At 40.4% G+C, this 27,589-nt stretch overlaps 1 protein-coding gene across 1 annotated transcript; it reads left to right on the top strand.

Moving 5' to 3' along the window:
* Positions 1 to 286: 286 nt before the first annotated feature.
* LOC146713485 (uncharacterized) lies at positions 287 to 9,215 on the top strand. The gene is made up of 9 exons (XM_085438271.1): positions 287 to 443; positions 2,704 to 2,941; positions 3,049 to 3,185; positions 4,225 to 4,491; positions 5,086 to 5,337; positions 5,777 to 5,935; positions 6,062 to 6,112; positions 8,893 to 8,958; positions 9,161 to 9,215. The coding sequence occupies exons 1-9, from the start codon at positions 287 to 289 to the stop codon at positions 9,181 to 9,183; spliced, it is 1,350 nt and encodes a 449-aa protein (XP_085294397.1). The 3' UTR covers positions 9,184 to 9,215.
* Positions 9,216 to 27,589: the final 18,374 nt, after the last annotated feature.

The raw sequence follows: 27,589 nt of genomic DNA, 5'->3' as shown, positions 1-27,589 counted from the left end.
CTTTCTTCTGGATTTGCACCTATAACAAAATAAAGCCAGTTTGTGCTAGAAGAATTTTATTATCCATTCATAAACTTTAACTCAAAATATGTGTTTGAGGAAGAAATAAAACAACATCATGCTGTTCAGTTGATGACCACAGATCGTCACAGAGTGAAGAAGCTTCTCCTATGCTGCCATCTAGTGTTTACCACTGACATTGCTGCAGATGATGAGGAGAATTACCGAAATTGTTCAGCACAACAGGAAAATGCCACATTATCTGCAGACTTCTCTTTAAGCACTCATGACACAATCGCCACCACCTGTAGCTCACCTGCCTCCCGGTACCACCCCCATGAGCTCACCGCTCCACCCCTCCCCTGCAGCTACGCCAGGGACCACACCTCCGCCACACCCTTTTAGCAATGTTTTATGCATAGTCTGCAGTGTTAAAATAATTGGTAGGTGTCAAAGTACCATTCAAATGAATACCATAATCCAAGGTTTCCTAGAAGGACGTTATGATGTTATTCCAGGTATCTAAGTAACTCACTGAACTGCTTTCAGTGTTGTAGATCAACGGGGTGTAGTGGAAACAAAAGATAATGTGAACAAGATTTAGTTCAGGTTTAGCAGCTGGGAAAGAGAAAATAAAACTTGATTCAACAAACTGATTGACATTTTAAGTAAGACAGTTTCATGCATGGAGCAAGACTGCAGAGGGAGGTCATGCAGACATGGGAAAAACATGTAAAAGCCATACAAAAAGACCCAGCCAGGATTTGAACCCAGGACCCAAGTGCTACACACCATGAGAATTTTTAACTGATAAAAAATACTCCAAATAAGACTAGTAATTTAAAGTAATTAAACTTGAACTTAAACTTAAAGCTGAGAAACTAAAAACTCCTTCTGTTGAGATTTTGAGGGTTTCGATATCTTACACATGTGAAAACGAAAAACCATCCACTGGATGGTTAAGGATCACAACATCTTCCATAAAACCATTTTTTTTTTCCAAATCCATTTTCAACATCATTTTTTCTGTTTTTCTCTTGGTAAGGTTGATCCAGTGAAACAGCCATTGTGTTTAGCCCAAAACAGGCTTAATACCAACACCTCACACCACCCACTGCTCCATGTAATATCAATTAGTAAAATTTTTAGATTCACCAGATAATTTACAGAGCTTTATGTATTGATTTAATTTTTCTTTCTTTATATTTTTAACTCTCCTTCTGCCAAAAACAAAAACATTCAAAACTGCAGTATGCAAGTTTTTGATACTATAAATACACACAAATTTATTCACAGGTAACACAGGTACTCATGAAGCCATTGTTGTACACTACACAACTATATAAATGACAGATCAATCATAATCACAGATTTGCAGTGAATTAATATATTTTTGCAAACTCCTTTGCTCCAAGCTTTAGCTGTTGAGTAGTCCTTTATATTTAGGCATGTCATGTGCAGATGCCTTATGAGAAGCTGCTTCTGTCTTTGCTGAAACCCACAGAACAAAACCCACTGTGAGACCAGCCATTTTCATGTCTTATGTCTGAGAAACAGGATATAAAACAATCACATGCTGACACGACACCTTCATCTGTAAGGGCACATCTGAAAAAAAAAAAATCATGATCTAACCAGTTGGTGCAAGTAGGATTTTTTTTACCATTTTTGTGCAGACTAAATTACGCACAGTGCTTTCTTTAACAATTTTTCTTGAGTGTTTGCTCTACAGCAAGATGACAGCCTGTATGGACTACCCCCTGCTTTTTTGCCCTATGACAACTGGATAATTTGACCATAAATTGGATAAGCAGAACAACATTGCACCCTGGTATAGGAAATTGCATCTCAGTGGCACGTCACCATCCAGAGTTACCACAGTATATGTTATTATAAGTCATTGGAGACTTTTGCCTAGTCGTTTTTCCATTAAATCTCTCTCCTACTGATCATAACAGTTCATCTGCATTGTGTACTCACTTGATGACTTCATTTAAATTAGTTGCACTAACTTCAAACTTAGCATTTGATTATAAATGTTTTATGAGCAGACTGCAATGCTGCTTTGGTCTGGATATGCACCTGTAATAAAATAAATCCAGTTTTTGCTAGAATAATTTTATTATCCCTTCATAAACAAAGTTTATGTTTAAGTCACAAAGATCCACATATGAACGACCAATACCATTCTAAACAAAGTGGCTTTAAGTCAGAATATGTGTTTGAGGAAGAAAAAATTGCGCTGTTCAGTTGATGACCACGGATCATCACATAGTGACGAGGTTTCTTTTATGCTGCCATCTAGTGTTTACCACTGACATTGCTGCAGATGATGAGAAGAATTACTGAAATTCTTCAGCGCAAGAGGAAAATGCCACATCGTCTGCAGACTTATTTTTAAAACTCCAGCATCTGTGGGTGTCCGGCTGAGCAGGTTTGTACATACTTATGCAGTTAGTAAAGTTTGTACTCTGCAGTCATTACAGTGAAGATAAGCCTTGAGAGATCTGTATTTTAAGAAATTTTATTTTAAGAGCCATTGCTCAAATTAAACAAACTTAACATCTACTCCTATTCACCAGAATTACCATGAACCTTTTTTATTGTCATTGTACAGTTCCTTGCACAGCAGAATTAGGTAGCAAGACCACAAAGGTGTGCAGGTAAAGAAAGCAATATGTTGTTCTTCTTTTTTTCTATAAGAAAGGGGGAACGAAGAGTGTGGAGCTCAGGAGCGCCATAATCGGGATCGTGGGGAAACTGCAACAAAAGGTGAGACACAGTTAACAGCACGCAGGTTGCCAGGAGAGAAACAGCTAGACTTCATAAATCGCCGAGGCTTACAGGTAGAGCAGGACCGTGGAGATTGGAGGGGAGAGGTGCCCGTCAAGAGAATCGTAGGGAGGGAGGCAGCCAGGGAGGCAGGCAGGAGGACAGGCAGGTCACAGGCTTCCATGCCGAACGCTGGTCACACTGGGAGGAAACTTACGGACTGGCGAAGAGAAGCCGTCAGAGTTGGCTAAAGTACTCCTCCGGTGATTGCCTCAGATGGGACGCAGGTGGTTTGGAGGCGGCCCAGCCCGAGGGTGTGGCCACCGCAGCCTCCCACGGCTCCCTGGATGCTGAGCCATGGGCCGTGACAACTTATCCATCCTTTCAGTTTTGCGAACTATTGGCATGTAGTGGTATAAAAAAAGACAGTGTAAACAAGATTTAGTTTAGTTTTAGCAGCTCGAAAAGAAACAATAAAACTTGATTTAAGAAACCGATTGACATTTTAAACAATCATTTGCTCTGTACAAAAAAGAGCAGATGGCCAAATGAGCTTACATGCCAGGGACGGTTGGTATAAGTGGCCTGAAAGGCTAAGCCTTCCCTATCATTATATATATATATATATATATATATATATATATATATATATATATATATATAAAAATACATATATGTATGTATGTATGTATCTAGTTTAGAATTAATAAAACATTCAATTCAATTAAAAAGGGCATAAAAGAAATCATAGTGACTGAAGTCGAACCCTGTTGGGCCTCAGTCACCACAGAAACACAGGAAGAGGAGGTTCTTACAAAAAATATATCTTCAGTTCAGTCTAACACTCACGCAGTCAGCAGTAAGATGACATGGAGGTCAGATTTGCCACCATCAGACTCTGTGAGTACTGACCTTGTCTTTTTATAAAACAGATATTAAGTCTGTAACAGAGGAAATGTACGCAAGGGAAATTAATATGTACAAAATGCACCCATATATTTGCATGTATTCATTTTGGATATTTGTAACTCACTAACAAATGCAAAGGACTTATTACTGCAAAAACATTAAAAACATGTTAAATATTAAAACTGTCATTCTCAATCTTTTCAGTGCTGAATGTTCTGTTGCTGTTGGTTACAGTAGCTGATGATTCTCAAACACATAGTAAGTTTTTAAATATTGGTGGGGGGGGGGGGCGGGCTTGTATTTTTAAGTGTATAATAGTGTGTGTAATAGTTTTGATATATCTCTTAACAATACAAAGTTTCTGAAACTTCTGCAGTTGTTATTCTCCAGTTTTAGAGGTTTAGCTACAACATAAACCTGTAAAACACTTCTCAAATAACCACATGCATATGTATATTCACTATTACAGTAAATATGCTTGTATAAATCTTTATCATTTGAAAGCTTACATGCTTTGAAAACTTATTTGACTTTCTGTCTCAGATTCAGGTTTTCCTCAAGTTGTTCCAAACAGGCAGCAGTTCTTTCAATCAGAGGGTGTCACTATCAGCTGTGAACGGCTAAATGGGCTGACTGGATGGAGAGTGATGAAAAAGATAAATGGAGGTGTTAGACCATGTGCTTCAAACTGGGAAACATCGATTGGACCTTGCAAAATTATTAATGCATACCCATCAGCTGACAGTGGAGAATACTGGTGTGAACATGGAGGAATACAAAAAAGCAACTCTGTCAACATCACTGTAACTGGTATGTACATAGAAAAGCAATTATGTGTTAACATATTTAGTCCATTCACCATTTTTTCTGTTTAGTACATCACTTACAGCAATGCATAGTGTCATATTTGGTACTGTAGTTTTCATTGGCTGTAAGGTATGTTTTTTCTTGATAAAATGCATCACAATCATAATAAAATAACATATATGCTAAATATAATAACTTAATAACATATATTTACTGCAACTTGAGCAAACCTTGTGAGCTATCATCTGTCATAATTAATGATTTCTATGTTTGTATAATTTTAACAAAAATCACATTTTACACAAGTTACCCATATTGAAAAGAAATAGAAAAAAGGTATAAAAGACTTGCATCAGATTTGGCTTGCTTCATATAGTGAATCATATAAGACATGATTTACTCATGAAGGTGTCCACTTTCTCATTCCTTTCATATATTGTTTTAGTCAAAACATTTATATAATTTTTCAAGGGATCTTATATCTGTTTTCACTCTTATATGCTTTTCATACACGTTTCACACAAGATAGATAAAAACTTTATAAGATTTAGATATACCTGTTCCATGTGGGTAACTGTCATATCTTCTGCCATCTAGATTTAGAGAGTCATGTGATCCTGGAGATTCCTGTCCAACCTGTGATGGAGGGAGAAAATGTGACCTTGCATTGTAGAAAAAAGGATGCAAACTCCAACTACACTGCAAAATTCTATAAAAATGGCGTGTCCACTGGGAGCAGCTCATCAGGAAACATAATGATTCCCACTGTATCCAAATCTGATGAAGGACTCTACAAATGTAGTATTGCTGATGCTGGAGAATCACCAGAGAGCTGGCTTAGTGTTGAAGGTAAGATGCATCAATATTTTCTAACTAAATAAATTTTAACATTTCATTAAAAAGTGTGTAAGTGGGAAACAGTATATGGTCTATGATGAACATAGCCATTGCGCAAAGCGATGTCAGAGTGATGATCTATTTTTCATTTTTTGGACGTTCAGTTTTGGTCCACTGAAGAGGTTGTTTTGTAACATAAGGCAAGGACTTTTTATTCAATCTCTACTGAACGTCTGGTGTTGACGTCCATCAGACTTCTGTGCACAGGCTATGTGTAGTCCAAATGTGGCCGTTTTTTCAACAACACCTTTTTTTAAACATTGGGTGTACATAATTGTATTGAATGGGATTTATCTGAGTGTTTACATGAAATAAATATAAAAATATTTAGAGTAAATTACAACATCATTTTAATTATTTCTAATACACAGTGCAATTATCTTTCTTGCAGGTCATCCTACAGTGCATTACGTAGAGCGCTACCTGGGGCTGTGCATTGGTTTGGGTGTTTTATTGGTGGTCATTCTGCTCATACTGGCAGGACTGATTCAATGTAATAAACATCAACAAACCATCAGAAGTCACTCAGAAGAAACTTCTTTGAAAACAAGTATGCTGACAGTTGGCTCATCAAAACATGAACTTTTATTTTATAACAATAAGCATGCTCAATGATTCCTGGTGGCTGTCATCAAATAACTTTTTTTCTTGTTTATTTTGTCTTTTTCATAAGCAGGTGCCAAAAATTCTACTGCTTCCTCCCAGTCTCCCTCTTCTGCACAAACAGGTCAAGAAAGCCAACATCTCTTTAAGAATAAAAAAAAAAAACATGAACTTTAAATCTACAGCATCACAGAAATCCAAAGTAGAAACACAGTCCTTTAGTAGATTATATACACTAGGATATTCCTTGTTATGTTATTGTTTGGTCTGTGATTTTAGTCCCTCGGCAGCTTTTTTCAGTGTTGATATCTGCTCTTAAGATTTTGTCACATTTTCATGAGAAACAGGGAGCATGAGAGCTAGATCTACCTCCCACTCTGCTGTATTGTTTCTGAGTCTAACCTTACTATGCAAGCAAGACTGGTCAATTAAATTAACACTAGTTGTCATTAGAGATGGCACGATACCACTTTTTATGTCTGATACCGATATCATAAATTTGGATATCTGCCGATACCGATATGAATCCGATATAGTGTGTTTTTTAATCAATAAAACAGTTTTTTTAATATCTTGCTGCATTTTGTATAAGTTCATACTCAAGTTTAAAACAAAACACTAAAGCTATTCTGTTATACCTGCATGCAAAAAATACACTGCACCCAAAATATTTCATAGTTCAGCAATACTGATCAATCTAATAAACTTAAACCTACTCCATCCTCCATATTCTGGTATTTTAAAGAGTACTTAGCAGAAATATTAAGCAACCTAACTAACAGGGTTGCAAACTCCCAGCATATAAAAAAGGGGGAACCACCCTCCACCTCATGATGCTAAATCAATGTAATCAACTTTAATTCGATGCAGTGTGGAAAAAAAATGCACAGAAATACATTTGTTTTCAAGAATAATTAAATAGATTTAACATCTTTCTTCAACAGAACTGCTGACTGCACAGATGGTACCTTCCCAAAGGAAAAAGTACTATAGCTTACTAGGGTATATTAGACTTAATAGTTACTATATACAGTAATGGACTTCTATACATTTTACATCAGATTAAAATTTTGGTTGTAAGATTCAGATAATTATTTATTAAAAGCTAGACATTTTAAATGAGAATAAGAAAGAAAAGTATGTCTTTGTGCCCCCTTTTCCCTGTTCATGCCCTATCGGCCCCCCTGGCTAAACTTTGCTAGATCCGCCTCTGCACAGTTATCAGCCGTCAGCTGCATAGAAAAAGATCCTGGTGTAGAAAGTAATATTAAATAAATTCTAACAAAAGCTTATCAAGCTTAAACGTGCTGCTGTTTTTCAGCCGCTGGTTTCCTCTTTCTGGTGCAAAGTGGGCCAAAACCAAACAAGAGAGACGATCAGCTGATCATTGATCAGTTTCATGATTGAAGTAGCAGCAGGAGAGGGAGTCGCTCCATATATCGGTTGTTAAGCTTAACGCGGGAATGCTTTACAAACATTCAGAGATGAACTTACTCACTTGCTTTACTTCTTTCTGGGATAACTTTCTCGGAGATGAAATGCCGGGTTGGTAGCCAGGCTCCAAATGCTCAACCAGACCCGACCGTCTTGCACGCCACAGCTGCTCTATCACGTGACGCATGCTGCTCCGATGTGCTACGGTTATGAGCCGAGTTATGCCGTGTCGCAAGTTTTGTGAGATGCTTTTTTGATATTTAATGAATCGGATTACATTTTCTATTTCACTCCGATCCAGTAATTAAAGTCAGTATCAGACTGGTACCGATACATAATATCGGATCGGTCCATCTCTAGTTGTTATTAGTCAACATGCAGATGTCAAAATATATCAGGCATAATAATCTTTTTTGGGAATATTAATCGCATGTAACTAATGTGAAACAAATGACGTTTTTTAACCTAGTGTGTTGACACTTTTAATTGTATGGTTCTTTTGTCTCGCTATCCAGTCCTTCAGGGCTGAAACTGAAACTTTCCCATGTGTCCCAAGTTCTATAGAACTTGTCCGTATGCTGAGGTAGCCATTGGATTAATTGTATAGCAGCTCATGAGTGAATGAACACGGTGCAATTAAAGTACTTAAATTTAAAAGTATGTAAAAAAGTATGTACATTTTTCCAAACACTTACATTTAATTAAATTTACTAGAATAGGGTTAGTGGTTACCACTTCAGTATGCAATCAAGTTCTATACGTTTGCTAATAACCTACTAATTTTATTCAGGTGTGTTGCAACAGCAACACATGGAAAAGTTTCAGGACACCGGACCTCGAGGACTTCGAGACCTCTGATTTACAATGGCAATAAAGCTGTTCTGTTTTACAGTGGTCCCTCGCTATTACGAGGATTATACCTGTCTCGGATTATTTTTGGAATGCAACTCGAGGTACCACTGTATTTTAAAAATCAAGAAGTTCATCAGAACAGCTTGTCATCAAAATAAAACTACCAGAATAAAGTGAATAGCAAATACTATTTATTGTAACTAATGTTACTGTGGATAACTGTCCTCTCACTCCTGCTCATATTGTCTTCTGTCGTCATTTACTACACCCTAAGCCTGAATGAGACTGTGCTGTATTTAAATATGATGGGTTTTAAATATTAAATAAAAGCTATATTAGGAAAAGGAAAACCATGCTAAAGTTTAACTAGCTATGCTACCAAGCTATTAGGTGTAAATCAAAAAGCTGTTTAGAGCAGCTGATGTTTATGTCATTAAGATGAAACTGCAGAAAAATAATGGGCTAATGTAAGAGTGACATTTTTTTTCCACTGATTGTCAGACTTTCCTAAGATTTTAAATTAGATATAATGAATTCAGTGAATAGAAAATAGTGTTGATCATCACTGATGTTACTGTGGCTGTCAGTCCTCTCACTCTGGCTGTATCTCTCCGTTAGATGATGACATGTTATCTTCTAGAGCCATTTACACCACCGTACGGCCGGATGAGACTAAACTCAAGGGTGAGAGCAACTTTGATTTATGTATTGCATTCAAATAATATTTAATCTGTGGTGGTAAATATTAAATACAAACTATAATATTAAGATAACTAATGGTTCATGGTTGTTTTGCTGATGTCCTGTGAAGTTAATGTTGGTGTGAAATATGAATCCCCCTTTAAAAAATACTGTTTTAGTTCTTTACTTCTTGTACATCTGACAGGTCGCAGAAAGAGAGCTGACTGAAGACAAAATCACATCTGAGTGAAAGTGAAGTCCACTGCATAAATCCACATTTATCACTTTTTTTTTTTGCAATTGTACAAGCTGTACATCATCTGCTGGGTTTGATCTGAATGTCATTGTGTAAAATGTCATGTCTTGTGTATATTCAAAAACAACTGGCTGCCAGATGTGGCTGATCATAAGTACTCATAAAGTTCACATGCTAACAAATGCTTCTGTCTGTTATGTAGAAGTTGAATTTAAAGCACTTGTTGCTTCTGCTCTTTTTGCTTGTGCATGAATGCTTCTCAAAAGAAAAAAGCTGCTGCAGCTCATTTCTTTTCACCACTAATGTAAATGTGTCACTTTGTTTTTCAAAACAGATGAACCACATTTGTGGCAAGCAGTGAAATATAACTGCACAGTTTTATCCTCAGAATGTCTACACGTAAAAAGTTATATAGATGAATAAGTTGTGGCTTATCTCATGCTGTCACAGTAGCTGTTCAGTTGAGTCACCCAAAATAAGCTGATTTTGTCTTATTTTACATGTTTTTTGTGAGACTTTGTGAAAGCAGAACTCAGAAGCTGAATAAGTGTAACGCTGTTATTTCAGCATCTAAATTGGATTTAGATGCTGAGAGGTGGTGCTCAGCTCATTTCTAACTGTTTTTAGACAACATACTTGATAGGCTATATATCAGTTCCCTAATGTCAGAATGGTCAGAATAAACCTTATCGAGCTGCTTCTTAAAAGATGGCTAAAAAAGAGTGACTTCCCTTTTTCTGTTTTTTAATCCACAAAAACTTTGTCACTTTACAAGTCATTTTATAAAGTTACAAAGCTTTGTCATGTTTTGTGATCAATTACAACATGCAAAGTAACTTGTTGCTTTGCAAAGTGCAGAGGCTCAAAAGAAAAATAGCCAAAAACTTTTTACATATCTCAGTTTTGAGAAAAATACATATATTTGTGAAGTATAATTTTTTATTTATTCCTCATATCTTTTATGCTAGGAAAGCAACGCTAAAACTTAACTAGCTATGTCAATGAAATGTAGGATAAAAATCAAGAAGCTGTTTGGAGCAGCTAATATTTATGTCATTAAGATCAAACTGCAGAAAAAAAATATTCTGATGTAAGAGTGACATTGTTTTCTTCCGATTGTCAGACTTTACCAAGATTTCAAATTAGACCTAATGAATACAGTGAATAGCAAATAGTCTTTATCATCACTGATGTTACTGCCGTTGTCTGCCCTCTCATTATTGTTGTTGCTCTTTTCTCTTTGTACATGTTGCCCTTGGGATTAATTTTTAGTAAATACAACATCTCCTTTCACTGTTATGCTGATGATATCCAGATTTATTTACCTTTGAAATCCGATGTGACTGCTTCTTTGCAACCTCTGTTCAACTGTTTGCATGAAGTTAAAATTTGGTTATCATATAATTTCCTTACATTGAACGAGAATAAGACCGAAATCATATTCTTTGGTAGCCACACTCCACTAGACCAGTTAGCTGATGCCCTAGGCCCTCTCGCTAGCCATCTTTCGTCCACTGTAAGAAACCTCGGAGTGTTCCTGGATGGCTCTTTTAAACTCGAGAAACAGGTGTCCACTGTGGTAAAAAACAGCTTTTACCAGTTGCGTCAGATTTCCAAAGCAAAGCCGTTCCTTCCTTTAAAGGACCTTGAAAAGCTTATCCACGCATTTATTACATCCAGATTGGACTACTGTAACTCCCTCTACTCGGGCCTTCAACACTCCTCTCTTTGCCGACTCCAGTTAATTCAAAATGCAGCTGCGCGTCTTTTAACAGGTACGAGAATTCATGAACACATAACTCCAATCTTAGCCAAATTACATTGGCTCCCTGTTAAATATCGTATAGATTTTAAAATTCTTCTGTTCACTTTTAATATTTTGAATAATTTAGCGCCCAGTTATCTTTCTGATTTACTCCATTCATACAATCCCAACGGGGCACTTAGATCATCCAACCATAGGCTCCTAGCACAACCTAGGACTCGAATGAAGTCGAGAGGCGACCGGGCCTTTGCATCCGTGGCACCCAGACTCTGGAATAACCTCCCCGTTCATATTCGCACTGCCGAGTCTATCCAGTCTTTTAAATTACGTCTTAAAACTTATTTTTTTACTTTGGCTTTTGATTCTGTCTAGTTGGCTGTTTTAGCTTGTTGCGTTGTTACCTATTGTTGTTGTCCTCTTTTATTGCTTGTTTTAACTGTCTCATGTTTTTATTGACTGTGAAGCACTATGGTCAACACTGTTGTTTTTAATATGTGCTATATAAATAAATTTTGATTTGATTTGATTTGATTTGATTATGGCTGTATCTCATCACTAGATGACGACATGTTATGTTCTAGGGCCTTTTACTATGATTCCTTATGTGTTGCATTCAGATAAAATGTAATATGTGATGGGTCGTAAATATTAAATGTATTTGTTTTTACTGTTTTGGGTGTTTAAGTAATCAAGAAGAACTGTAATATGAACAATAGCATTTTTCTATGCTTTAAAAAAAATAAGCACATTTTTTGTTCTGTACTTCTTGTATATTTGAAAGGTCTCAAAAAAAAGACAAAGACAAAATCACATCTGAGTGAAAGTGAAGACATTTATCGCAATTGAACAAGCTGTACATCATCTGCTGGGCTTGGTGTGAATGTCAGTGTGTAAAATGTCATGTCTTGTGTATATTCAGAAATAGCTGGCTGCCAGATGGGGCTGATCATAAGTACTCACAAAGTTCGCATGCTGACAAACACTTCTGTCTCTTATGTAGAAGTTAAAATTAAGCCTGTTGTTGCTTCTGCTCTTTTTGCTTGTGCATGAATGCTTCTCAAAAGAAAAAAGCGGATGCAGCTCATTTCTTTTCAACAGCAGGCACTCACTGTGGTCAACCACTAATGTAAATGTGTCGCATTTCTTTATTTTCTAAAACAGAGCAGTGAAATACACCTATACCTACAAGTTTACTGGGCATGACTCTGTGTGCAGTGTGGTCTAGTGCACAGACTGAATAAGTTGTGGCTTGTCAGCAGAAACTGTTCACTAAAGTCAAAGAAAACTAACCAATTGTTTTTAGGTCAGACTGTGTGCCTTGAGAAGTGTGAAGAGGATATGATTAAGATGCTGAGAGGTGATGCTCAGCTCTTTTGTGCTTTACTTTAATTATTTATATTAAGCTTATACTTGATAAGCCAAGAATAAATATAAGGATAAAATTGAGCCATCATTTAATCACTTCCCCCCCACAAACCAGGGAAGTAAACACAACTCTGTGGCTTCAAGTTTTCTTTTAAAGTTACAAAGCTTCATTACATTTCATGATGAACTGCAATATGGATTGTAACAAGGTACTAATTTATCAAGCATATTTAAGTCATAGCAAAAAAACATAAATATGCAAAGGATTAACATTCCACATTTTAAAAACATTAACTCTTGAAATTTAGACATTACGGAAATTTGTGTTTTTCATGTTAAAAAACATCTCTTCCACTTCCACCATGTATATGCCAGTATGCTACAAATAAACACATTTAAAATACAAAATATGAGTAGCTTTATTTAGTTACAGTGACCAAACATAGATACTTTGTTGAAATAAATGGATTACATGGCGCCTTTTCCGGTTTCATACCGGTCAGAAGGTTCCTTTGTGAGTGCGCATGCGCCATTAGCGTGCTGCCTGCTGTAACCCTAATTTCCTTCGGGATGAATAAAGTATTCTGATTCTGATTCTGATTCTGATATGTTAGGCTATCCCCTCTCTGCCCCCGTTCTAAATGTGTAATTAAACGCATTGCAACACCCAAACAAAACACACAATAAGGGGTTCCAGCATTCTGTTAATGATGGTCAGTTAAACGATGGAGCCAGCACAACAGAACCAGCAGTGCACATACAGGGATTCATTTCTTACTTGGAAACTTACATTTAAAGAAGGAAGGGATGCACGGAATTTGACTGTTTTTTTGTTTTTTTTTGGTGTCCCGTTTGGATCTATAGCCATCAGAATTGTTGTCTTAAGGCCAAGAAAGATGCCAAGCGGATTTATTTTACCAAGTGGATCATCATGGCCTTGCCATATTGGTCCACTTGATTGACCTTTATTATAATTATGTATTTATTTTATTTTATTTAACGGGACAGACTTGACTGGGGGATAGGACAGGGAGAAAGAATGAAAGAAAGAGAGGGAGAGAAAGAAAAACAGAGGGGAGAAGAGACGATGAGAAAGGGGGGAAGAAAGAAAGAAAAACAAACAAAACACCTGGGTCACCTGTATGGAGAAAAAAAACAGAAGAGAAAACAAACAAAAAAGAGCAACATAATAAATACAGCACCATCACAATAAACTAGCTAGCAGTAGATAACAGTAGATACTAAATATCAAACGATATTGTGCAGCATGCAAGATAAACAGTGCACAATGTGCTTTGAGGCAGCAACCAAGAAAGGTGTAGTTTGCGTCTGTGAACACCTGTGTGCATACCTGTGTGGATCAGCATGCTTGTATTCCAAAGGTTTCCCCATGTAACGATCTGCTAGGGAGTGTGGGGAGCCATAGCCCCGTCCCCCAGGGCATGAAGCAGGTATGGAGGAGATCCAGGCCCCAGACATCCAGAGGCCCCAGAGTACGAGGACCCGAGGAGGACCACAAAAAGGGGGAGAAACCGTGCCACCCTCCTGGGAAGAGCTGAGTAGAGCCCCAAATGAGATGTCACCCAGCAGCTACAGAGCAGAGGCCAGAGGGGGTTGCAGTGGATCGGAATTTGACTGTTAAATGCACACCCTGTTTGCCAGCAACCAAGCTGCTGCCAGCATCATAAGACTCCACCTCAAACCTAAAGAAATATCTTGAAGTAAGTTCTTTTTTAAAAACTAATTTTGGTTAGTGTTACGAACTTGCATGTCCATGTGTTTGTTTTGTGCAGGTGTTGTGTCTTTTTATGTTAATTTAGCTGTGCCAGGCCCCTGCTCCGATTGGTGCGTGGATACACTGCCCCGACGTGACTGGTTCCAGCTGGAGGACCCACCCATTAAAAGGAGGCTGTAGTGCTACAGCGGTGGAGGTCCTCGCGTTTCCCCTCACGGCCCAGCAGTATTTCTGTGGCAGCCGCTGGCTGCAGTGCACTTAAAAGTTGTGGAAGTGGAGTGGGTAGGGGTGAGCTGCCGTTTCTTTTGATCACCCGTTTTCTCCTGTTTTGAGTTAGTTAAGGAGGTCAGACTCTGTCTTTATTTTTGACTTTGATGGATTTGTGTAGATTTGTTTTGTTTATTGTTTTGGCCTTGGCTCACCCTGAAGTGTTGACGCTCCCGTTTTGGTTCCTTTATTTCACATTGTAAATAAATCACCTTGTATCTAACGGATTTGTTTCTTGTGGCTGCTTGGGTCTTGGGGTCGAGTTAGAGAGAAACAAAAACCTGCAGCTTCGGAATCAGTGAGCTTTCAGCCCCAACGGCGCGTCCAGGTACGTGCCATTAAGCGAGAAACCCAACATCTCGCAGATTCTCATCGGGTCCATGCTTTATTTTTTTTTTCAGATCCAAGATGGCGGCGCGTGTCTCTCCAGAATCTGCTATTTAGCGGTTTTTTATCTACTTTTAACCGGATTATTCGTCCAGAATTGCTGTGCGTTGCTGACCTACAGCAGACAAGAGCTTCTGGACATCTGGACTCACAACTCCAACAGTTTTATCGCCGATCTCCGACTCATCCCAGAGATCTCCAGAACACCGGAGGCTGCCCACTCTCCCCGGCTGGGCGGAAGTGCACGCAGACGGCGCCGAGATCGTAAACAAAGGCGAGGTAGGCGCGGAGGGCTACAGGCTAAGCTAAAGCTAACACCACACCAGCTGCCTTTACCCAGTATTTTTCTCGCCAATGTCCGTTCTCTGGCAAACAAAATGGATGAGATACGGCTCTCCATCACTAACAACAGACGGATTATGGACTCAAATGTCATGTTTTTCACCGAAACATGGCTGAACAACAGCTGCCCGGACAATGCTATCGAGTTAGCAGGACGCCACACACACCGAGCCGACAGGCTAGCAGATGACTCCGGCAAGACCAGAGGTGGAGGTTTGTGCATTTATATTAACAATGCTTGGTGCATGAACTCCACTACTACTGAGAGTCACTGCTCACCTAATGCGGAGTTTTTAATGGTCAAATGCAGACCTTATTATCTCCCCAGAGAATTCACTTCGATCATACTCACTGCCGTGTATATACCCCCCGACGCTAATGCTAGGTTGGCCATGAAAGAACTTTCTGCAGCCATTAACAAACACCAGAATAAACACCCCGAGGCTGCTTTTATTGTTGCTGGCGACTTCAACCACACCAACTTAAAGACAGTCCTCCCCAGATTCCACCAACATGTCTCCTGCCACACCAGAGGAGACAAGACTTTAGACCATGTGTATTCCAACCTGGCTGGAGCCTACAAAGCCACACCCCTCCCCCACATTGGACAATCGGACCATCTCTCCCTGTTCCTCACACTCATCCAACGTGTGAAACCTGCTGTGAGGACAATTAAAGTGTGGCCAGAGGGGACAGACGCAGTGCTCCAGGACAGATTTAAAAACACAGACTGGAATATGTTCACCCACACAGACCTGGACCAGTACGCCTCATCTGTACTGGATTACATCTCCAAAACCACAGACAGTGTCACCACCCAGAAACGGATCACCATGTACCCCAACCAGAAGCCTTGGATGAACCGGGATGTTCGTCTCCTCCTGAAGGCCCGCAACACTGCCTTTAGGTCAGGAGATGCACACGCCTACAGTACAGCCAGGGCTAATCTAAAGAAGGGCATCAAAAAAGCCAAACACCATTACAAAAAGAAGGTAGAAGAACACTTCTCCAACTCCAACCCCCGACGCATGTGGCAAGGACTCCAGACCATCACAGACTACAGGACCACCAAACCCTCCCCCGCATCCTCTGATGTCTCCTTCCTCAACGAGCTCAACAACTTTTATGCTCGTTTTGAGCGAGGGAACCCCACAACCACAACCAAAGCAGACATGACGCCAGACCACCAACCTATGACTCTCTCCCCCACCGATGTAGGAGCGGTGCTGAGCAGGATCAATGTCCACAAGGCTGCAGGCCCTGATGGCATCCCCGGGCGTGTTCTCAGAGCGTGTTCTGGGGAGCTTGCAGGAGTGCTCACAGACATATTCAATCTGTCCTTGGCCCACGCTGTGGTACCGGCCTGCTTCAAATCCACCTCCATCGTCCCGATACCCAAAAACTCCAACCCATCTTGCCTCAATGATTAGTAGCACTCACCCCCATCATCACTAAGTGCTTAGAGCGACTGGTCCTAGCACACTTCAAATCCTGTCTCCCCCCCACCCTGGACCCCCACCAATTCGCATACCGCCGGAACAGGAGCACAGAGGATGCAGTCTCCATCGCAATGCACTCTGTCCTCTCACACCTGGACAACAACAACACCTACGCCAGAATGCTGTTTATAGACTTCAGTTCAGCATTCAATACAATCCACCCCTCACAACTCATCAGGAAACTGACAGACCTGGGTATCAGTTCCCTCATCTGCAAATGGTTACTGGACTTCCTGACCAACCGCCCCCAACATGTCCGGCTGGATAACCGCTGCTCATCTACCATCACAATGAACACCGGTGTACCACAAGGCTGTGTGATGAGCCCTTTCCTCTACTCCCTCTTCACCCACGACTGCAGACCTGCTGATGGTTCCAACACCATCATTAAGTTTGCAGATGACACCACGGTGATTGGCCTCATCAGTGACAACGATGAGGCCACCAACAGGGAGGAGGTGGATCGTCTGGCTGAGTGGTGCGACAGAAACAACCTGCTGCTTAACACCGAGAAGACCAAGGAGCTCATCGTGGACTACAGGAGGAATGCTGACCCACATCCACCCATCCACATTAAGGGGACGGCTGTGGAGCGTGTGAGCAGCTTCAAGTTCCTGGGAGTCCACATCTCCGAGGATCTCACCTGGACGACCAACTGCTCCAAGCTGGTCAAGAAGGCTCACCAGCGCCTCTTCTTCTTGAGGACTCTGAGGAAGAACCACCTGTCCTCAGACATCCTGGTGAACTTCTATCGCTGCACCATCGAGAGCATCCTGACCAACTGTATAACAGTCTGGTACGGGAACTGCTCTGCCTCGGACCGGAAGGCGTTGCAGAGGGTCGTGAAAACTGCCCAGCGCATCGCCGGAGCACCACTTCCTGCCATAAAAGACATCTACAGGAAGCGGTGTCTGAAAAGGGCTGGGAAAATCATCAAAGACCCCAGTCACCCATCACATGGACTCTTCACCCTCCTGCCCTCTGGGAGGCGCCACAGGAGCCTCCGGACTAAGACCACCAGGTACCGGAACAGCTTCTTCCCCACAGCTGTCAGACTCCTGAACTCTGCCTCCTGACATCTGACCCACGTTAAACTCATGGACTGAACATACACACACCCACAATGGACAACTGTACCCTCAAACACAATAATAACATGGACTGAACCACCACTCACAACCACTAGCACTTTATATAGCCTCTGTAGAAACTATCTACACCCTCACTTATCTTAACTGCACTACTGTATAGCTCTGTGTAAATAATCATTCTGTACATTCGATAATCTTTAATCCTACAACTGTTTACAACTTGCATAGTTCCCATTTCTGTATAGCTGTATATCCCAGATTCTGTAAAGTTATTTATTTCATATTCTGTATAGTTTTTCATATTTATATCCTGTTCATATCCTGTACATAGCTTGTACTCACTACAGCCTGTACATACTTATAGTTATAGAATATTCACAACATACTTCATACCGTGTACATTATAACATACCATAATAGACCCATTTCTGTAATATACTCACATATCTATATTATTGCTAATATATATTGTAATATATCTATATCACTAAAGCACTTCTGGATGGATGCAAACTGCATTTCGTTGCCCTGTACCTGTGCATGTGCAATGACAATAAAGTTGAATTCTATTCTATTCTATTCTATTCTATTTATGTGTTAGCTGTTTGGTGGTTGCTGAAATAGTTTTGTGAGGTTCTGATATGAGATTCTGGTATTCCTGGCAAAATGCATTTATTTTAAAAAATGGATCCAGGATTTAATGAATTGATATCACTTTATTCATAAAAATCGATTTGACAAAATCTGAGATACTTTCAAAGATTAGGAATAAAAGTTTTATTAAAATAATGTTCTTTGAAGATCACATTAAATGTGTCACATTTTAAAAAACAAGAAATAAAAAAGATCTCACAAAACAGTTTTGGAGAACATGCACATCTTTACTGTTTCCACAGTGCCTGTATGGCTCTTCCAAAATCTTTGTGCTTTTCACCATCAGACACAATAACTCACGATTATCTAAGACCTGCTATCAAATGTCCGTAGCTTCTTCACAATCATTTGTGCGCTCTCCTGACATGTGCTGGATCAGATCCACATGCAGAGTCTTCTGTACTGGGGGGTAAAATTGGCTCTTTGGCAGTTCATCAAAAAATATCTGAAAGAGCGATGTTTTAAGTGGACAAACTTGTGTCGTGGACTGACAAGTGACTACAAGAGAGTACTATGACTACAAGAGTGTCAGCCACGTTGGAAAGCTGCATTGAGGGTTCAGCTTAAGATGAAGCCATGTGTACGAATATCTGTGAGCTGAAAAGCTGCAGCCAGGAGTCGTCTAAACAAGCAACTGTCATAAAGATGCTGAAAAGTGTTGAAGTGTGGTCCGTCCTTGCTGCCACAGTGTAATATCAGAAACGGTTGTGTATTCCTTGTGCAAGTCCTCCTTACTCCACCTGGTCCCATCAGAATGGCAAAGAGTGAACTCACTCCCCTCAGTATGCTGTTGCAAGAAGTGTTTTTTTCCTATGTTAATTAAATCATGATTGGTTTCATGGCCTTGCACAATCAGAATCAGGATACTTAATTAATCCCGAAGGAAATTAGGGTTACAGCAGGCAGCACGCTAATGGCGCATGCGCACTTACAAAGGAACCTTCTGACCAACTTTACACAAACATCACATTGGGGAGACATGTCAGAAAGGTAGGCTGATAGGAAAAAAACAACAAAAATACATAACATGAGGTAAAAGGAGGAGAAAAAAATCTCCACTCAGACTGAGCTCCTAGTGGGAGAACAGTTTGATAACAGAAAAAACACCTCAGCACAAAAAGCACGTGACTATCAATACACCATAGAAACACAAGACAAGCAACAGGGGCGGGTAAAGGGTAAGAGAGAGCCGGTGTAGACAGCGCATCTGGTCCTGCAGCATGTTTGCGCTGGTCCAGTCAACTGCCATCTTCCCCGGGAGGGGACAAGCATCGAAGGCGTTTGGAAAGGGAGGGGGGATCAGTGTGTGCATATCAGTGTATGTGTGCATGTGTGTGTCCAGAGTTCAGCTGAGACAGTGTCCTTCGCCCTGCCAGGCTAAGTAAACAGTCTTCCAGCCAACCCAGGTGGCCTTGCATGGAATGGGGGGAACAGTCTAAACACAGTCGTTATCAGGGTGTTTTGTTCAGCTCCACCCTTGAGGCCGCAGCTGGCGCCGAATTGATGATGGTTTTTACTTTAGTTCGAACAGCTCATATGAATTTCAAAGCTGTTCTAACAGTCCAACACTGGTCTCTCAATCTCCCGTTGGAGAGCCGTGATCTTTCTAAAAACTTACGTTCCGTGATGTTGTCGTTCTTTTTGCTCAAAGAGCAGGTTCTGAGAACTCACGACCGCAGTGCACTTCCCCAAGATGTGATCGAATTTGCGCTCAAAGGTGTTGTTTGAGCTAGCCTCTCCAGATGTAATCCAGTTTTTCACTCAGAGGTCTTGTTCTGAGTATTCACGGCAGCCGTGCGTTCTCCAAGATCTTCTCCGTGCTGCACTCAATGAGCCCATTTTGAGAAACTCACGCCTCGTCCCATCATTTCAATCCCAGCGGGCAGCCTTGTGGGAGTTTGAACAGCCCGTTCCGCTTCCTTAATTCTTCGATAAGTCAGGGCCAAGCCAGCTCAGATCAGCAAGAACCCTGTTATCACGGTTCCGAATAGGTAGATATCTTCAGCAGTCAGGCTCACCCGAGCCCAAACTTCTCGTTGAGAAGAGGTGTCAATTGCATTCAGAGACCAGTTGATCAAATCCATAATTCTCTTTTAGGTTTTAGAGAACAGACTGTGAGGGCATCACAACATCACCTAATGCTGTGTCACTGTGCTATACATGCAGTGACACTCTGAAGAGGGTCTTCCTTTGTGTCATTGCTGTTGTCATTTGCATCATGACCACTTCTACAAGACTGCTGAGATGACTCAACAGGTGGGATCATAACAGCAATAAGAAGACTGGATCCAATTTCCTTTCCACAAAGGGGTTTTCTGCAGAGATGAATGGACAATAGAGGAGTTATAAGTATCCCCAAAAGGACGAAGGCCTGAAGTGAGGTGATGGGGGTTGAAAGAGGCCTTAAAACAGGAGTGCTGATGAGGCCTGCAGCTTTGAAGATAGCTGAAAGCCATGTCGCCAAACAACAAAACCACCTGGTATGTTTGAATTCCTATTCTACATACATTTGGACTCTAGTCCTATGGACAGTGATGGAAGGAACTGGAAGAGACATTTATGATGCCCTGCCTAACTCAAACCATTCTGCACAGAAGAAGTGTGATCACCGCAAAACTGGAATGATTTTGAAAATGTTAATTTCTCTTTTGACTGTTAACAGTTCATTTGTTTGCTCGTAGGATGCAGTTTACCATTGAATGAGATCAATGAGGAATACGATGACTGTTAATACATTTGTCAACTGTGTACTCCTACACTAATTTAGGGTGATTAACAGATGCTGAGTATAAAAATCTTTGCAGTGAACCTGTCAGAAATAAGGTGTTCTAGGGATGGGCGTCCGGGTACACACCGGCTCACTCCTTGGCGGCCGCTTATCGGGGCCTGGAGCCTGGGGCTCGCTCGGGCCACTTCGGAGGTGGGGTGCCCCCGGCCTCTCGGCCTGGGGCTCGGTCACTCAGGCACAGCTGGCTGCCGACGGAGCTCACGGGCGCGTCACTGCAACTCCCCCTGGCTTCTGCTCTGCGGCTGCTGAATGAGCCCTCATCTGGGACTCCTCAGCTCTTTCTGGGACAGTGGTGCAGCTGCCCCTCTGTTGGTCTTCCTTGGTCTCTTGTGTTCTGGGGGCCTCTGGATGTCTGGAGTTTTGATCTCCTCCATACCTGCTTCATGCCCTGGAGGACGGGGCTGTGGCCCCCCCACACCCTCTAGCAGATCATTACATGAAGGAACCGTTTAAAAAAACAAGTGCATCCATGCTCACAGGTGTACACACGGGTGATCACACCCACAAACTACACCCTTTTTGGCTCCTACCTCAAAGCACACTGTGTTCTGTTGATCTTATGTGCTGCACAATAATGTTTAATATTTAGTATTTACTGTCATATTCCCATATATCATTGTGATGTTGTTTATTCTATTACTCTTGTTTTCTTCTGCTTGTTTTCCTTTTTCTTTCTCAACAGGTGATCCAGGTGATCGATATATGCATTTTTTTTCTTTTTCTGCCCATTCTGTTGGTTTTTGTTTTTTTGCCCTTCTCCCCTGTCCCTCTTCTCAGCTCTTTCTCTTTCTTTCTCCCCTTCTTTCCCCCAGTCAAGTCTGTCCCGTATTCAGCAAGTGAAAATAAAATAAACAATAAAAGGTGAATCAAATGGACCATTACGGCAAGGCTGGGATGGTCAATTTGGTAAAGTAAATCCGTTGGGCATCTTTCTTCGCCTTTAGACAATAATTCTGATGGCAAAAGAGCCAAACGGGACAGGCAAAAAAAAAAAAAAAAAAAAAGGTGTTCAGAACTGGGAACATTTCTAGCATAAATGTCAAACAGGGCGGAAAAGAATGCTGAGGTGACTCAACAGTCTTTTGACTATTGAGTCACCTCAGCATTTCTAAATGCTTAGAAATATTTACTCATATGTGCTTAGAGTTTATAATCGATGTCATATTGATAGGGGTCTGATCCTTAGTAGTCTGCAAAGGCTCTGTATGCCTTCTGGCATACACACATACACACTCACATCCTGGGGTCACAAGAAGAGGTTGTACCTTCTTTTATTGTTTTATGGTATAGCAAACACAAGTATATCTGTTTTAGTCTAAGTGCCTTTTGTTTAGATGAACTGCTGGAGTCCCAGACCAGCCGGTTTAGGGAAGTCGTTTATGGGGTCACATTCTAGGTCACATTGTATATTATGGGATCACATATTTTATCGACAATTTAAAACCATGCGGTATGTCATTATGGAACTTTTTTTTTAGCCTTTAAAACAAATAATAATAATAAGCACTAGTTTCCCTGTCCTTTCCAATGTCAATCCAGAGGAGAAATGCAGACTTGCACATCTCTTTAGCATATTCTGAAAACTAATTAATACATGCCCATGCTACAATGTTTTCAGTCTGTAATTTTAGTCTGTTCTTAGGTGGTTACTACTTAAAATGATAATGTCATAATATAATTTTTATAGTTGGGGTTGTGAATAAATATTACATGTTGCTGTCATGAAATTACCGAAGAAGTTCTAGGAGCAGAAACATTACAAATTGGATCATATTGACTGGTATGCAACACAGTAACCTCATAATACTTACAAAATATTTACATAATACATAATGTTACAAATGCTTTTTTTTTTTTACACTCTCTGCACTTTGAGATTGTTCTTGATGTGTGCTAGTGAAGCTGAGGAAACAATTTTCATCAGGTGATGATTACACCGATCACAAAACCTAGAATGATGAAAGGTATTCTACCTAAAATGTGAACATATTGAAAATATAACATCCCTAGCTGCTTAAAAGGCTAGTGGAATAAAAATAATAATAATAATCAAAGAAAAAGAAAATGTGTTGAGGAGTCCATCACTTAAGTGCTACAGACAGAAATTAGTGAGTAAGACTTAAATATATCTGAGGTTTTGGAGCATTTTCGAAAGTCTTGTCATTATTTAGTCATTGTTACACTGTGTTTCAGCAGCTGAAGATGTTCTCACAGACAGAAAGACACACGTAACCAGCTTCCTTTTTAACATCTCTGACAATAACCACACTTGAAACCCAGAGACAAAAATGTATGCAGCTGACCACCTTCAGTTCAACATATAGGAGCTCAAGGTGTTTTGCATAATGAAAATGCTATGTGGCATTGTGCACCTCAGATTTATTTTTAACTGGTGGTCACATGGTCAGCTACTTGACAGCTCAAGCAGTGTGTTTGCACGTGAGTGGGATATTTAAAATATATAAACCAACAGTAGCAAACAGGACACATACCGTAATTGTCGGGCTATAAGCCGCTACTTTTTCCACAAGCTTTGAACCCTGCGGCTTTTAGTCAGGTGCGGCTTTTCTATGGATTGTCCCTGATTTTTGTCATATCGTAAGACGATTTGTTTTGTTTGTTCCGCTGTTGTACGGCACTACGTTGCCTGGCGGAAGGGCATGTGATCAGACACACAGTATCGGTGTTCAAGAGTGGTATGTTGGTCACATGTCCATCCGCCAGGCAACATAGTGCCGTACAAGTAGCACGAAAAACAAACTTCAAAGTAGCGCTACGCGTTCAGCGGGAGTCGTGGATGGTGTGCAGCAATAAACTTGCGAAAAGCAAGTTATGCTCAACTCCACCGGTGGAATCTGACAGCGTGGAAAAGTGTGAAAACATCCATCCATCCACCTGAGCCTAAAAGGTAGTCTGAATCTATTTTTCTGGTGTGCTGTAGGTTATTGTTATGTGCTACATTTGTTACTCGTTTATGAAGCACAGCACATGTTTCGTACTTGTAATTACCGCTACTTGTACATATACCTAAAAAGTTGTGCAAATATGTACCCATAACTTATTTTTCAAAATATTAATAAAAGTGATGTGTCTCCAAACAGCCATCTCTTTCCTGACAATTTGCTTTGTGCATATTCTCTTACATATGATAAGTCAACATTGAAACACCTGCGGCTTTTAGTCAGGTGCGGCTAATGTATGTACAAAACAGGATTTTCCCCTGATTTTAGCTTGTGCGGCTAATATTCAGGTGCGCTTTGTAGTCCGGGAAATACGGTAACTGTTTTAAATTTGATACATTATGTTTTTCATAATTGCATTTCATAAATGAACAAAACTTATTACAGCAAATGATTTAGAAGGGCAACAACTTATAACGCCACATTTATTATGGGGTGATCGTGGCTCAAAAGTTGGGAGTTCGCCTCATAATCAGAAGGTTACCGGTTTGATCCCCGGCTTGGACAGTCTCGGTCGTTGTGTCCTCGGGCAAGACACTTCACCCGTTGCCTACTGGTGGTGGTCAGAGGGCCTGGTGGCGCCAGTGTCTGGCAGCCTCGCCTCTGTCAGTGCGCCCTTTGTTCCCAAAGGTTCCCCTTTGTTTGAATTCCCTGCCACATGCTGCACGTGTTGTTGTTGAGGTAATAGCCATCAAGTTTTTACGAGTGGGGCCTCTTTGCTGCTCTGATGGACTTCTGCAGTTCGTGGCGGGCTCTCTTATACTCAGTCTCATTTGGAAACTGTTGGATGATGTCAGTATTTGAAGCTTTAACATGAACCACTGCAATGAATTTCTATGCTTTTTTTTTTAAATAGCCAGAAGGTCTTCTATATGTTCTCTACTTCCTGTGTGCTTTGCAGGTTGCAGAGAGAAAGAGCTAACAGTAGGAGGATCGTTAAATCGTTAAACGGCACGCTGATGTCTGCTTATGTCTGAGTGAAAACAATGAAGAAAGACAGGTTATTTTAGATAGGTATACTGTGCATGTCTTTAAATTGTTACATCTTGCATAGGTTCAGTTAGGTGCAGTCTGACCCACACAGCTGAGAGTACTTATAACTTTCTATGCTAACAAAAGTTAACAAATGTTATTTAGGGATTGAAAGTAAAACTAAATTTTTCCATTTGCCTTGTTCTTTTACATGTTTATAAATGCTGTTCATGAAAAAGAGCTGCTGAATGCTTATAAGGAGAACTCGGCTGCTAATATGAAATGCCACATGACTTTTAAGCCTACACACCTTGTTTGTGGTCAGCAGAGAAATAAAATTGTGAACTGGTATAATGAGCAGGTGTCTAACTGAAATGTAGTACTCACGGTCTACTACCGTACGTACTAGCATAAGTGTAAGCGTGTACCATGCTGTAAATAAAGTACAAATGAATGGAGTTGACTTTCCACATTTGTTTGTTTGTACTGTGCTGCACCTTGCTGTAAATGGTACATGCTGTAACATTTCACCAGCTGAGCCCTGGTGATGCCTCCATGCCATGATTTGCATGCGACAGAAAAAACAAAAATCTAAAGGGTAGAGTGGGGTAATATTGAGTGGAACCTTTGCAGTCGATGTGAAAGATGAACAGGAAACAAGCCTAAATACCACCAAACTACTTCCTAAAAATAAGGTTTAAAGGTGATTTTTAAAGGTGATAAAAAGCGTCTGTCCTCCTGTGTCTTATCTAAATCTAAAAATAATATGTTTCTATCATGTTTAGTGATATGAATCTCAATATACAAAGAGGGAAGTAATTAAATAAATTCAATTACATTTATAATGTGTGCATTTAAAGAAGTAGTAGATAATTGAAATGTGTGTGTAAAATACAGGATGTCCAAAAGTGCATTTTATGTCAGAGAAAAAATTTTTAAACTTCATTTTGTCAGCCAAATATCACAAAACAATATGAAACTGAAAGACATACAGACCATATGTAACTTAGTTGTTGGAAGTAAGAAAAAGAAAATGCATCACTGAAACAGTGATGCACAGTCTAAAAATGTGGAAATTATAATTATTATTATTAAGAGTTTTGTTTTCCAAGGTTAATGTCATGAATGTGTGCAGGCAGGCAGGAAGAGAGGACCTAAAACGCAGGACTCACGGAGGCAGAAGTAACTCAAAATGCTCAGCTTTACTGCTGGAAAGAAACTGAACAAAACAAAAAAAACAACTAACTAAACTGGGAACACAGAACAAACTAAACAGGCTGGCAAACAGAACACACAGTGAAAGTGAGGGTATGATGGAACAACCAGCAGGGGAAGATGCAGACACTAAATAATACAAGAGGTGAACAGAGCAACGAGGAAACAGCTGGAAGACACGGCTGACGCTGATCACACTGACGAGACAGGGAGAGCACATAGCTGAATGCACTAACATAAGGCACAGACCTACAAAGTAAAACAGGAAGTACACGACAGACACAGAGACCCAGACGTGACACAGAAGTAAACAGACACAGACTCACGAGCAGACATAATGACATCATAGACAGACAGAGGGAACACAGAGAAGAGAGACCAGGACAGGCACAGAACAGAAACCTAACAGATGTTAAATCTTAATGGAGAACACAATCAGAATAAACAAGATCATAATAAAAAAACACAAAACCCTGAGTCACCAGACTCAGGACCACGACAGTCTCTGAAGTCATGCACTACTTTGATGTACTGTGACTGTACCTGGTTCCACTAAAGTAAAACCCACAGGGTACTTTTTTTAGACTGCTTATACTGAAAAAATGACATTCCTGCAAAGCATGATGGGACAGAAACATTTGTGTGCACATGCTTAACAAGAAAAGTGAAGAAGTCAGGATGTGTGAATGATTTCATCCATCCATTCGCTTCCACTTCTCCTTTTCAGGGTCGCGGGGGGAGCTGGAGCCTATCCAAGCTGTCATAGGGCGAGAGGCGGGTCGCCAGGGCCAACACACAGGGACAGACAACCATTCGCACTCACATTCACACCTAGTAATAATAATAATAATAATAATAATGGATTGCATTTATGTAGCACTTTTCAGGGCCCTCAAAGCTTTACAATACCATTATTCATTCACTCTCACATTCACACACTGGTGAAGGCAGCTACAGTTGTAGCCACAGCTGCCCTGGGGCAGACTGACAGAGTGGCAATTTGGATTTTCCAATTAACCTATCCCCACAAGCTCCATGTCTTTGGATGGCGGGCGGAGACCCCGGCCTGATGTTGGAACTGAACTCAGGACCTTCTTGTTGTGCAGCAACAGTGCTAATGACCGTGTCACCGTGCTGCCGTGAATGATTTCCGTGAGCATAAAATAATCGGTTTACTGTTCTGAAACAGGAAATTTTAAAATTTTAGAGCATGTTGTATGTCAACAGGTTGTACTTACTTCAATTCAATCTTATTTATATAGCACCAAATGACAACAAAAGTTGCCTCAGGATGCTTTATATTGTACAGTAGAAGTACAGTACTTCAAACTTAATGTT

This window comes from Copadichromis virginalis, linkage group LG3 (assembly GCF_057382275.1).
Source record: "Copadichromis virginalis isolate Kocher_CV1m ecotype Utaka linkage group LG3, C_Virginalis_male_GT1.1, whole genome shotgun sequence".
In the NCBI taxonomy this organism is placed as follows: Eukaryota; Metazoa; Chordata; class Actinopteri; order Cichliformes; family Cichlidae; genus Copadichromis; species Copadichromis virginalis.
This window is presented reverse-complemented; position numbering and strand designations above follow the sequence as displayed.

Coding starts and splice junctions, on each gene's coding strand:
- LOC146713485 (XM_085438271.1), top strand. CDS start 287: ATGACACAATCGCCACCACCTGTAGCTCACCTGCCTCCCGGTACCACC. Junction 2,942..3,048: donor GCAGGCAGGAGGACAGGCAG/GTCACAGGCTTC, acceptor TGATTGCCTCAG/ATGGGACGCAGGTGGTTTGG. Junction 4,492..5,085: donor TGTCAACATCACTGTAACTG/GTATGTACATAG, acceptor TCTGCCATCTAG/ATTTAGAGAGTCATGTGATC.